We start from the raw sequence: 13,343 nt of genomic DNA, 5'->3' as shown, positions 1-13,343 counted from the left end.
ATGTGGGAAACGATACCAAGAGGGTTCCATCGGTTAAATGTGAGAAAATGTACAGGACGAGTGACCTGGTTTATTTAATAACTAGTGTGCAGGAAGGGGAAGGAGGAATTGTTATAGGTAAAAAAAAAAAAAAAAAAAAAAAAGAGACTTGGGACAAGTCAATCGGAGGCAGTGTTTTGATTTTGCTTGGTTCCCAGTTTAAACAAACTCACGGCCCAAAGACATTTTTCAGGAAATCTTGGAAATTTAAAAACAATCTCAGTCTAAGATGATATTAAGGAATTACTGTTCAATTTTTTTTCAGTTAATCTGAAGTTCATTTAGAAATGATTATTGTTAAAACTTTATAAAACGGATATTGCAGCAATGTTAAGCAATTTGAAGTATAAATGGAAGAAATAGTATTATGCCTAGAATTTGGCTTAAATTATTCCAACAAAAAACAAACACAACAAAAACAGGGAGTGTGTGTGCACACACTCATAAATTGGCAAAATTTGAAAATCGTTAAACTATTTGACAAGAACCTGGGGGTTCTATTTAACCGACTTCTCTGTTGCTATGAATATCTGAAAATTTCTACAATGAAAAGTAAAAAGCAAAAATAATTTTTTTTTTAATTTTGAGAAGCAAGAGAGCAGGGGGTAGTTGACAACAGGGCTGAATTCTGCTGAAGGATGGAATAAATGAGTAAGATTTCCTATTCAACTTAGTGATCGGCGGTTGCCGGGAATGTTGGGGAGAGTCGTTCTGAGGTCAGATGGGAGTAGAGGGCAATTTAGGGTTGAACACAATTTTTCCCCCATGGGAGAGACCTAGGCTTTTAAAAATCTGATGCAATGAGAGGTTGCATATACAGAAGAAGGAGATGTAATCAATACCCAAGAAAGCAGGGGAGGGTGAGAGTCAATGCATGGGGCAGACATTGACCTTGGATGGGAGAAGGGGGAGCTCTTCCTTACTAGAGTGAAAAAGGATGGGATGGATGGCCTATGTAGGTAGTTGATAGATTTGGATCAAAAGAAGGGAGGGGCGCCTGGGTGACTCAGGGGAGCATCTGACTCTTGATTTTGGCTCAAGTGATGATCCCAAGGTCATGGGATTGAGCCCTGCATCAGGCTCAGTGCTGAGCACGGAGCCTGCTTGGGATTTTGTCTCTCCCTTTGCCCCTTTCCCCCACTTGTCCTCTCTCTAAAAAACAAACAAGTAAATAAATACATCAATTAATTAAATAAGTAAATAAAGAGGGGAGATTTATTCTCTGATGACCTCTGTTTTCTGTACAAAGTAGGGGGAGAGTTCAGGGTAGGAGGTATAACGTGGACATTAAACAACAACAACAAAAATAGGTAGAATTTAAGACAGTGTGGATGGCTGATTTATAGTTATATCAGCCCTCCCGTGATGTGACTGTCTCAGTAGGACTCAATGGTTCGGGTGCTGCCTACAGAAAGGGAACCCTGGTGCATTTAGGTCGAAGTTTTGCTTAACAGGATACAGAAAAAAAGAGATGGGGTTTAGGGCATTATAGGTATTATTACTGAACTAAATTATCATGCACTTTACGCTGGGATGGAAAGGAAAAGGTTTGGTTGGTGGATTTCGAGAAAGTAGATGGGTAATGGAAATGGATCAGAAGTCACCAGGAGGTCTGAGAATGTCAGTGAGCCTGAAGGGACACAGTTGTGGTCAGAGAGGGGGACGCTCACATTAACAATTTTGGAAGTGGGCATTTGGGGTGACATGATGACAAGGTCTGAGTGAGTCAATGGCAATGAGTGTGGAGGAAGTAAATGGCTCACTGGATTGGAAATCAGTCTTCAGCATTAACGGTAGGTCATTCAAGGAGCAGAAGAATTTCTTAAAATTCCTTGCGCCAACATCTGCTGGCTCAAAATGCTAAGTTACTGTAACGCAGGGCACTCAGAGAGAAAGGGAGTCATTTTTTTTGTGTTTTCCTAGGGAACAATACACACAGAAAATAATGCTGTCACTCTAAACTTTCAGAATCCCTTTGCCTACATAGTTCATGTACAGTTTTTCATCCTCACAACATTCTAATATGCAGGGGGGACAAAAAAGGACAGATAGTAAGATCTATGGAATGGAAAGTTTGTACTTTATTAAAATAGGGTTTCCAGAAGTTAATTGGTTCCCATTCGTCTTTTCAAGCTTAGAAAGAAGCAGCCAAGAAGCCTCTTGGGCAAGGAGGCAGGCCAGGACTCACGGAGCCTCATGCTGTGACTTGATCCAGAACTCTTCCTGCTGGTGGCCAAGCCGTTTTTGAAAGAAAGAAAGGCTGAGCGGGGAACAGCGCAGGCTCAGGACAGCTGCTTTCACAGGAAGGTTTCTTGTCCCCAGAGCCAGGGGGCGGACTCTACCGCCAGGTTGCCAAGGTATGCTGGGTCTGCCACAGTGTTAGGAGGACTCGGACTCTCCCATGGGGCTGCTCATGGCCATCCTGCTCCTGCACTGGCCAAGGCCTGGGGCTGACACGCCCACCAGAGAGCATTTGATCAACCAGACCCCAGACCCTGCCAAATGTGTCTGCAGCTCCTTCCCTCCTTCCAGCGAGTCTTGGGCTCCCATCAGTCGGCTAGCTCCTATTTGCACAGTGGGAAAGAGCCACCCCATTTTGTTCTCTACTGTCTGCCCCAACACAAGTTTAAGTACATCCGGGGGCCTCTTCTTGAGGTTGACTTGGCATTAAGGCATCAAGGAGAATCAAGAAAACTTCTGCAGAGGATCTGTCATCATTTCTTTTTAACAACATTTACAGTAGAGTGCTGCGGGCTAACCACTGAACCCATTAGAAAACAGAGCAAATAAAAACGTTCATCTGTCATTTGCCATGGATAAGGACAACTGAATTACAAAAGACGGAAGGAATTTTTTTAAAAAATTGGTACATTTAAATATTACAGTACTTTATTGCAAACACAAAGGGATAGTCAAGTGCTTTACAAGTGAAATGCTGCCTTTAGGTTAAATGCAAATTTGCTATGGAACTTACAAGGCCCAGAGAGGAGTAATTCTTCCCTGGCAGGGGAGCTTCTAGAGAAGGGGCTGATGATCCTCAGGGCCTATTGCTAACTGGTGTACACGTCACAGATAGGCCCCCCAAATCTCGTTTACTTTACATACACCTGAAGACCAAGGAACAACTTGGAAATACTAATGTACTCTCATCGGTTTTCATTATTAATACATAAGCATATTAACCCACAGGGTTATCATCACTATATATCATGAACTACAGTCATAATTTGTCCTAGCAAGATTTAACAACAGAATAAATATTCTTTAAATCATTTTAGAACAATGATTATTTGACCTGGAAATACTCAAAACGTACTTCAAATACTCAACCAGAGTCTCGCTTTTGCCCAGTGGATTTATTCCAGCACACTTGGGCCTCTCCTCTTCTCATTCAGGGAAATTCCCACACAGCTTTATTTTGTCACTGATACTCAGATTCCTTCAGATTACCTTACCATACCTTGTCCTAGGACTCAGTCTGTTATTAAGGCACTTACGAAGTTTATCCGTGAGGAAAAAATTCTATATAAAAAGCAACAACAACTGTACTTGTCTATCTCATTCACAAAGGCCAAGTTTGGTTCGGATACCAGCTAGAAGGAGATTCTTTCTTTCACTGCTCCCATTAAATAAATCCATCAAGACTGTATCTGAGATTGGCATGGCTTCAGGATCTGAGCAATATTGGGTCCCATAATGTCCTGGCTACAGAAGGTAGATCTGAAAAATTTTATGAGGAAAAAAAGGATATTAATATGATTCTAGTGGGAAAGAGAGACATGGGAGATCTAATTTAATGAGCAATTATTATTTTGTAAACACTTTTGCAAATACAATATTGGTTTCTTAAATAATTTACTTTTTTTAATTATAAAATTTCAAGATATACAAATTTGTAGGCTGGTTGCAAATTTCAAATTACATGTAGGTTTTCGATACCACTAAAAGTTTTAAAAAAGGAAAAAGTAATACTTACTCGTATCCATATTTTCCAGATATATCTATCACCGTTTCTGCTCCCAACTTATTCTGAGAGCGTCCAAACAAAAGTTCCTTCCAAAAGAACTCGATATTGGTAACATTTCCAACATTAACGTCTGCGTCAATTAATTTTGTGTAAGTCATGCCTGGCTTAAGTGTTCCACTGTAAACAGAAAAATTAGACTCAAAAGCTTGCCTTGGGTATTCTTGACGGTGTAGTGAAAGAACATTTGTGGTACCATGAAAGAGAAAGTTGCATTTGCTGGCATTTGCTTGTAGGAGATTTATTCTTTTCGTTCATATTTGATAAGCATCGTAGAATAGCACGGTTATGAAGCTTGAAACAAGGGTGAGGTAAAAGGGAGGCTTGACTAGTTCATGTTGGGGGATGCCTGGAGAGGCATTATCTTGATGGGGTCTCTACAATGAAAGGTCTGGTCTTGGCTTTACAGTATCAGGAACCAGATTTTATTGACCCCAGGAAATGATCAAACTGTCAAGGAGGAGCTAAATTCACAGAAAACTGATCTATCCAGTTCACAGTGGGGAAGTGCTTTCTCTTTACTAGTATTCCAACACTTTCCCTGGTAACTTCTTTATCTGGATAAAAAGAATCAGGTAACCAAACTAGTCATCAAAAGATGTTTTGGTGAACACGGCAATAAAAGAGAGAGAGGTGGATTATTTTGAGGCATAGGGCATACCTAATCCAAGCCCAAATTAGACCAGATGAGATTTCCTCATTCCTGTTGTTTCCCTCTTCCTTTGTTAATTTCATCGTAATGCCTATCTCCTCTAACTGGAAGATAGGTTCCACAAGAATAGGACCTATGGCTCTTTCCTTAGCAATCAGAACAATTCCTGGCACACAGTGGGCATTCAAATGTTTGTTTGTTGAGTAAATGAATGAATGGTGCTATTCCTAGGGCCTGTCTTACTCCATTTCACGTAAAATTAATTGCTTTAATTATCAGGAGGCAGCTTTTCTTTCGAATTCTTAAGGATAATCTTCCTGTTGCCCCCTGAACTGCCTTCACTCAGTGTGAACCTACCATCCATTCTTCATAACAGTGTCGTTAGAAGCCCCAATGACTAAAATATAATCCACAGGGAAGGGCCAGACTCTTGGCACTTGACTGAAATATAGGAATACGTACCATGCAAATGCATTTAACTGACTGCGTTTCAAGGTGAGACATCTACTGTGAACCAGAAATGCTGAATTATCCTTAAAAGAGGATCGGGTGGCTGTGTCACAAGATGACAAGTAGTTTCTTTAGATTTTTGCAAAAGAAATGCAGAGATGTCCACATATTCTTATGCGTTTTTAAGGGGGCAAGAACACCTATCTGTCCCTACCTGCCCCGGGTCAGGTGCCTCTCTGCAGAGCTCAAACTGTCCAGTGTTAGGCAATATTCGTTGGGCCTCAGAGCCACAGGCACATGATTGTATTGAACTGCTCTCAGAGGACTGCTTAATGCAGACATGAAGAACAGGCAGAAATGAGATATGCTAAGACAGGGAAGGGTATTTGGAAGAAAGGAACAGCATGGGTGAAGTCAGGAAGGGAGGAAAGGGTGGGATCTAGTCAATGCTGGGGAGTGCAATCAGGGTAATGTGGCTGAGCTGAAGATGCACAAAGTCAAATGGTGGAAGACAGGGTTCGAAGGGTGGGCTGGAGCCTGTGCATTGGCCAGGATCCAGATGACCACCAACCGAACCCATATGTACAAGCAGCAGCACTGAGGCAAGATGACGTGCACAGATTGCCAGAGCAATTAATCTGTTGCATCCTTCGACTGACAAGTAACCACAAAATCTGTGTTTTTCATACCTCTGCCCACTATTTGAAGATGATGGAAAGCGTAGAGGCAAAAATCGAATCCACTGATTGGTTTACCAAAAGGTAGCATCTAATTAGCGTGCATAATGTTAATTCAGAAATGGATTATAGAATTAAACGACAAAAGTGAAATATGTTACGCAAAAATGCTAAGGCTGACCAAAGGGAAGATTTAGGAAAACTCCGGGTAAAAGGGGACTTCAGCCAAAGGTACACAGTGAACGTCTCTACCGAATTATTCCCGCCTTTGACTATTCCAACACATGTCCTATATCTGTGGGTACTACTCAGCTTCTTAGCAATCTGGCAATTTATATATAAATGTCTTATTCCAAAAGTAAGTTGAATCTACACAAGCAAAAACATATGCTCAAATCTATATGATATTAATGGACTGAATTAACAATATATCTTGTTTATATTGTCTTTATATTATCTTGCTTTATTGTCTGCATCTGCCATCATTTTCTAATATTTTCTGTTTGTAGTTGGAGCCACAGATACCATGATTTCTATTTTATGCCTAGAAAACATGAAGTGGAAAGAAAAGGCAAATGTGGCCTGCCAGCCATGTGGTGTTCTGCTCTAGGAAAACACCGAGCTGCCGAACGAGCCAGTCTGACCAAATGCTCAGTGCTGTGCCACCTGCCGCTTCCTCACCCTTGGCCCTGGCCTACCTGGCTATCACCAATGCCCCTGTTTTCCCAGTGGTTCCACCTACACGGAGAAACATGCTCCCTTGGGTGACATTGTTCCCGTCGAGTCTGACAGATAACTTGTGACTCCAACCTGGAAATTTAAAAAAGAGAGAGAGAAAATGGAGAGGTAAAAACATGAGAAAAGCATGACCTTCAGAGCACATGGATGTGAACTCAACTCTCAGCCTTGAATGAGGCTGTTCATGTTCACGAAAAAAAGACAACTTTATATAAATTGAGTGAATTTTAAACACTGCCTTTAAAATACATATAAATGTGCATATTTTCATTTTACAAAAGTAAATAGTGGAATGACATTCTTTCAAGAAAATTCTTTAATTTTCGAGGCATTTTTATGTCTTTTTAAAACGGATATGGGTGTTTCCTTTCGTCTATTACATTTGTATTCTGCAGCATGTATGCTTTGCACAGCCAGGTTTTTATTGGCCATGGTCTGGCAACGGCTCCAGAACAAATCTAGAATGCCTATTGGGCAAGAGGGTCTGTGCTTTTATATTGAGAAGCAAAGTGAGCCTCCCTTCCTCTCCCGCAGGGCTCTGCGCTCAGAATGCCGGGTTAACGCAGGTCTGGGGCAGTACAAAGCCTGCTAGCAGAATAAATCCCTTGCAAGTGGCCAAGGGTGACTTTTTAAAAAATCTAGAACGAAACAGATCTTTCATTGTGAACCCTGAAATGGTTGTATGTTTAACAACACGTTGAAAAAAAATGCAATTCTTCCAAAAATTGTTTGAAAATGTCTGAAAGGGGAAAAAAACCTACAAGAGAGAACTTTCAGTTCCTGCGTTCAGGGTTGCCAGACTTGTCCTTCCCTCCTCAGCCCATCTCACTGTCACATCTCCACTGAGACCACTCGCCCCATGTTCCCAGTGACAGCAGTGGGGCTTCACCCCGTGAGCCCTTTGGGCCCCCCTCTCATCTGACCTTTTAGCCTTTTTGGTGATGCATCTTCCGTGTCCCATACCTCTGACTGCCTGCCGGGCGCACACGCTCCCACATCCCGGGGCCTCTCAAAACCTTCATCCAGCTAGTCAGAATCATCCTTGACTTCTTGACTTTCTGCATCCCTCAAATCCATTCACCAAGTTCCATTTTGCTTCTGCCTCCCAACTATCTCTGTACTCTCTTGGCTTCTCCTACCTTTCTGTCCAGCTTTACTGAGATGTAACTACCATATAGCACTGTGTAAGTGTCCAGTGTGATATACATAGAATGATATACATATCTTGTGAAATGATCACCACTCTCCGGTTAGTGAACACATCCATCCCTTCACATGGTGGTGAGGCAACACTCGTTCTAACAGGTCATTCTGCTTCCATCTTGTGTCCCTCTAATCCATGCGGCCACGAGAATCATCTTTTAAGAAACCAATCCAATCATCTTAACACCTTCGGTGGCTTTCCATTAGTTCGTAGATGAAGTCCAAACTCCCCACATGGCACACGATTTCATTACCTGACTTAATTTATTTCTCTTGCCTCATCTCATATTACTGTCCTCCTGGTCTCTCCAGTCCTGTTGGGGGAATCTTCTTTCTGATTTAGTTCTCTCTCACCTCATGGCACTGAAATGTGTACTTCCTTCCTACCGGAACGCTCCCATTTCCTTCTCGCTCTTACTCATCTTTCAGGAGTCAGCTTAGAAATCACCTTCCCTCAGAAAGCTTCCTTGACGTGGTTGTGGAAGTTCCTCCCTTGCGTGTCTCCCACCGCGTTTATTATTCGGGATTGAAACTCCCCACTAGTCTCCTCACTGCATCCTCGGAGTCTGGCCCAGCGCCCAGTTATTTAGTAGACACTCAGTAAAAACTGTTGAATTTTTAAAGATAAGTACCTTGAAGCATTACAATAAAACTGAGCTACAATACTTACGGGCAAATGGGGAAAGAGTGCCTGTGTTTAAAAAATAATACCATCTATTAGGCTGCATATTTTTGAGGTGAAATCTATCAGCAAAATGACCCATTGTTGGGCAGCCTTCTTTGGGACAATGGAAGCAATTTCCCTGGTGACAGAAAATAAGAGGTAGTTAGAAATGTAATTAGAAATGTTGACCTTCAATAAACTCCTAATATATTATTAAACTATGATAAATCTTTGAAACTTAAATAAAGCATATGCATTTCAAAATGACTGAGCTGTTGGGATGCCAGGGTGGCTCAGTCGATTAAGCGTCAAACTTCAGCTTAAGTCATGATCTCACAGTTTGTGAGTTCAGCACGGAGCCTGCTTCAGATCCTCTGTCCCCCTCTCTCTGCTCCTCCCCCTCACGCACATGCCCTTTCTCTCTCAAAAATAAATATCTGAAAAAAAATGACTAAGTTGCCTAATAGGCCATCCCGTTTGCAAAAACAAAACCAAGGAAAACAAATGTAACAGAGGGAAAAAAATGGCCTATTAGAAACATAAATAAGTGATATGAACAGACAAGCCATAGAAGAGGGAAGTCAAATAGTCAATAACTATGCTCAGTCTTACTAGGTGTCAGGGACGTGCTAATGAAATCAACACACAATCTCATACTCAGCAGATTTGCAAAAATTAAAAAAAATTGGCGATATGAAGTAGTGGTGAAGACATGGAGTGTGGGATTCTCATTTGCTCCTTTGGGGAATATAAATTGACAGACAATGTCTAATAAAGACAGGAATGCACATATGCTTTGACAATTTCACTTGTATTACCTTCCATAAAGAGACTTCTACACACACACACTAGCAGACATACAGAAGTGCTTACTACAAGTTGCTTTTAATAACAAAAACTGGAAACAACCAAAATGCCCCTTAGTAGGGGAATGAATAAACAAATTGTGGTTGATTTCTCTGAAATAAATACATTAGATCTACATATATCAGTGTAGATCTCAAATTTATTTTATTTTATTTTAAACAATTTTTAATGTTTATTTATTTTTGAGACAGAGAGAGAGAGAGAGAGAGAGAGAGAGAGAGTGCACACAGGCATCATGTACACAAGGGTGAGGGGCAGAGAGACAAGGGGACAGAGGATCCTAGGCGGGCTCTGTGCTGACAACAGTGAGCCCAGTGCAGGGCTCCAACTCATGAACCATGAGATCACGGCCTGATCCGAAGCCAGGTGCCCAATCAACTGAGCCACCCAGGTGCCCCTCGATCTCAAATTTATAAAATTTAACAAAAAAAGCAAATCCAGAAAGATACAGTATAATACTATTTATTTGATATAATATCGGATTCACTTCAAACACTTCAAACACGGCGTGAAGGGAATGTTAGGTAGTTCAATTTTATCTGTACATTTTGAAATCTAAAGCAAGACTGACAAAATGTTAACTTGAAAAAATCTGCATAGCGGTGTTTCAAAATTTTTATTTGTTATTTTAGGATTCGAACGTTCAGATTTATAAACCATGGACATTTAGGTTAAGATGATAGTAAAATATCCCAGGTAAAACTCTATTTTAATGAAGAAACATTCTAACAATAATAAATGAGCTCCTATTTATTAAGAGCTTACCACGTGTCAGGCACTTTTTTAAGCACTTTATGTGCATTTAACTCAATTAATCCTTACAAGTTCCCTTTATTATTATGGTGCTTTTTGTCTCCCTGTTTAACAGATGAAGAAACTGAGGTGCACAGAAGTTAAATTTAATTCATCCAATGTCGTGTGTCTAATAAGCGATGGAACAAGACTGTGAACCACATAGCCTCGTACTAGAATTCCTATTTATGCTATTCTATTCTATTCTATTCTATTCTATTCTATTCTATTTATTTTATTCAATTTTATTCCATTTTATTTTAATTTCTTTTGTTTTATTCTATTTTATTTTACTCTCTTTTATTCTGTTCTATTTACTTTATTTCATTTCATTTCACTTCCTTTTTATGACTGGTTAGAAGCACGATAGAACAGGTCAAGGACATTGACTCCCTGTTCTCTAGTTTGTAGCCATAATTAGCACCCATGTGGCACAAGAGCCTAAATCTCTCCAGTCTCACAGATTGCACCCCATTATCTCTGAATATACTGTGACGCCGAGGGCCTCTTCCAGCTGCCTTCATATAGTAAATGCCAAGATCGCTTCAGCCACTCAGAGCAGCATCTGGGGCCGGAAGGTTGAGGAGGTGGTGTGGAACGAGGTTCCTGGGGAAATGCCAGTGTTTGGCTGGCAAGCTTCCTGAGCATGGCAGTTCATGGGCATGCCATGAGCAAGAACTGGCTGGGGAGACAGAGAAGGTGGCCTGAGGGCATCCAGTCGCCTCGCTCTGTAAGAGCAGGGAAATGCTTATTCCTGTCTAAACACTGCACTTATTCACAAAGTGCTATTACTTACCATAAACTTCAGCTGGAAACCCCACATTTTTCTACCCTGATAAAACAGGGAGTTTAGGTCTCTAAAGCATCAGAAGGAAAATCTTTTCCACTTTTCACTACAAAATAGATTTTCTTTCTCCTTCTCATAGTGATAACCAAATGAAAAATACATTTAGCTCAGATCTGGCACTGTGCACTTTATGACTCGAGCAAAATCAGATTTGGTATTTTGTCCCCTTATTGATCTGTGTGGAGCTCCTGTGAGCTATCTGTGCCTTAGTTCTGCTCTGTATAAATAATTAAATTTTAATAAAATAATTTTCACGTTCCAAGTAAATAGTAACATATTTTGTTGTAGCTATTGATTGGTTCAGCCTTCTCAGGGCATCTTTGAAGATGACATTTAAAATATGTACACAGAAAAATTTTTGCCCCGAACTTATGTCTGTTACGCAGTAGCATCTAATTACTGCATAACAAATGGCCCCAAACGCAAAACTGGATATAATCTTCAAAAGAGCTGAAACAACCAGAATACAAATGGTTGGTTTAGTTATTTAAGCCCTTTAGCAACCTAGCTACTGTTCAGTACTCTGCACAGAGAAAGAACCTATTATTTCCCAAAATGGCAGATGCATTTTTTGCCACATACTCAAAGCACTAATTTTTAGTTGGCTGATCGTGCTTCAAAAACTGACTTGCTAATTAAGTTGCACTACAAAATGCTTTACTTACCGCTTTAAAAGATCTGTAGGATCTACAAGGATAAGCAATAAATGCATCAGGATTGAGGATGCTTTCAATATAAAAGCGATGACTTCGGGCATGGTTGCAATCAAAGAAGGAAGCCACTTCTGTGAAGACAATTTCCAATTAATAGATAGCAGTAAACTGATGAACTGATAGCTGATTGTGTGAACCATTTCTTAGAAAAGTAACTTAAAAAAAAACAGATTATTGACTTGGGAAGTCTAGAGAGCCAGATCTTGTATGCAGGCTTGTATATTGCACAATATTTATCAATGTTACGTATCATTTTCTTTGTATCAAAGAATTCTTTGTGTGAATCTCAAGGGACATTCAAGCAGGGTAAATAAACACATGCAACCACAGATGACTCTGTGTTTGGAGACTAATATCTTCAATGCCTCCCGGATCTTTGACTTAGAGCTTTAAGTATTCTTGCGCACACAGCATCTCTACCTTAGACCCATTACTTCTCTGCCTCTCTCTCTCTCTGTTTCTGCAGGAAGGCTGAACTCCCTCCTGTTCAATCACAAAACAGCCAGCAACAGCAACATTAACCGGTGCACAGCTTCAGCTGACCTTCCAGGTGTGACAGGTAAGAGGTATTATAAAGAATGCTAAGGACAAATTAGTTTTGTCATTGTCAGGCATGACATTATCGCCGCTAATAGTTAAGATTGTTGCAATAATGAGGCATACCTAAATACATTTGTGCATTCTGAAGTTATCATAGTATTCTAGTCATTTATGCTCTTTATCTTGTACAGCAACATGTCTGGCATGGACCATTCTTCTACACAGCTTGGCTGACCTTTGAGAAGTTAGATTTTGTTTTAGTATGTGTGGTAGATCATTATACTACAATAGAGGCCTCCAATGAGTCACTCTTTTTTTAGGTCCTCACCCCTTTGCAGTATCAGGTTACCATTCTTCCTTTCAAGAACAAGGAGCCATTTTTTTTTTCACACACTCTCCCCACCCTGGATTACTAGCTAATCTTGTGATTTGCTTTGACCAACAGAAACATGGAGAAATTGACCTGTGCAAGTTCAGGGTTCTCAGTCTTAAGAGGCTTTCTAGAATCCACTTTTGTTTTCTTAGAATCCAGTTTTTATGTTAAGCAATCCTGGTTAATTGGCTGGGAAGAAAGGCCCTGAAGGATAAGAGACCACTTGAGACAAACCAGTACCAAGACCCCAGATAATGGAAGACCATGTTGGACCTTCCCACCTAGTGCAGCCCCCAACTGGATGCAATCACATGACTTGCATCACAAAGCAAAGTCTCTGCAGAGCTCTGCCTGAATCTTGACCCTCAGAACAATGGGCAATAAAACCATTGTTCTTTGAAGCCATTACGGTTTATCATGCAATAGATAATTGAGACAGGGTAATTTCAGAAAGCAGAGATCAATAATTGGCATTATATATATATATTTTTTAACAAGGACTTCTCTTACATCAGGCCTTTTTGTGTTCAGATTTATGTTCATAATTGTGATTTAGACAAGATGGTTCACTAGCATACAGGAAAATACAAATTTTAAAAGTAAATGATTTCTTAGTAACAAATGTAAAATAGAATATCTTAATATCTTCAAAGTCTTCTAAATCATAACATGAATGATATACATACTTAAATAAAGTTGTAGGGAATTTTATGATGTCTTAAAAGGATAGCTTGTGATCAATGTATTTTACTTGAATCAATTCT

General features: G+C 40.2%; 1 protein-coding gene across 2 annotated transcripts in view; it reads right to left on the bottom strand.

The window, feature by feature from the left end:
• Positions 1 to 2,092: 2,092 nt before the first annotated feature.
• PNLIPRP3 (pancreatic lipase related protein 3) overlaps positions 2,093 to 13,343 on the bottom strand; it is a 35,371-nt gene continuing 24,120 nt past the window's right edge. For both annotated transcript variants that reach the window (XM_027063198.2, XM_053207282.1), the window contains 5 exons: positions 11,619 to 11,737; positions 8,454 to 8,586; positions 6,541 to 6,652; positions 4,016 to 4,183; positions 2,093 to 3,759 (listed from right to left, as the gene is read on the bottom strand). In XM_027063198.2, coding sequence (XP_026918999.2) covers positions 3,678 to 3,759; positions 4,016 to 4,183; positions 6,541 to 6,652; positions 8,454 to 8,586; positions 11,619 to 11,737 — 614 coding nt within the window. In that variant the 3' untranslated portion in view covers positions 2,093 to 3,677. The remainder of the gene's footprint in view (positions 3,760 to 4,015; positions 4,184 to 6,540; positions 6,653 to 8,453; positions 8,587 to 11,618; positions 11,738 to 13,343) is intronic.

This window comes from Acinonyx jubatus, chromosome D2, assembly GCF_027475565.1.
Source record: "Acinonyx jubatus isolate Ajub_Pintada_27869175 chromosome D2, VMU_Ajub_asm_v1.0, whole genome shotgun sequence".
NCBI classification, from domain to species: domain Eukaryota; kingdom Metazoa; phylum Chordata; class Mammalia; order Carnivora; family Felidae; genus Acinonyx; species Acinonyx jubatus.
Note: the sequence above shows the minus strand (reverse complement) of the source record. Positions and strands in the feature narration are given on the sequence as shown.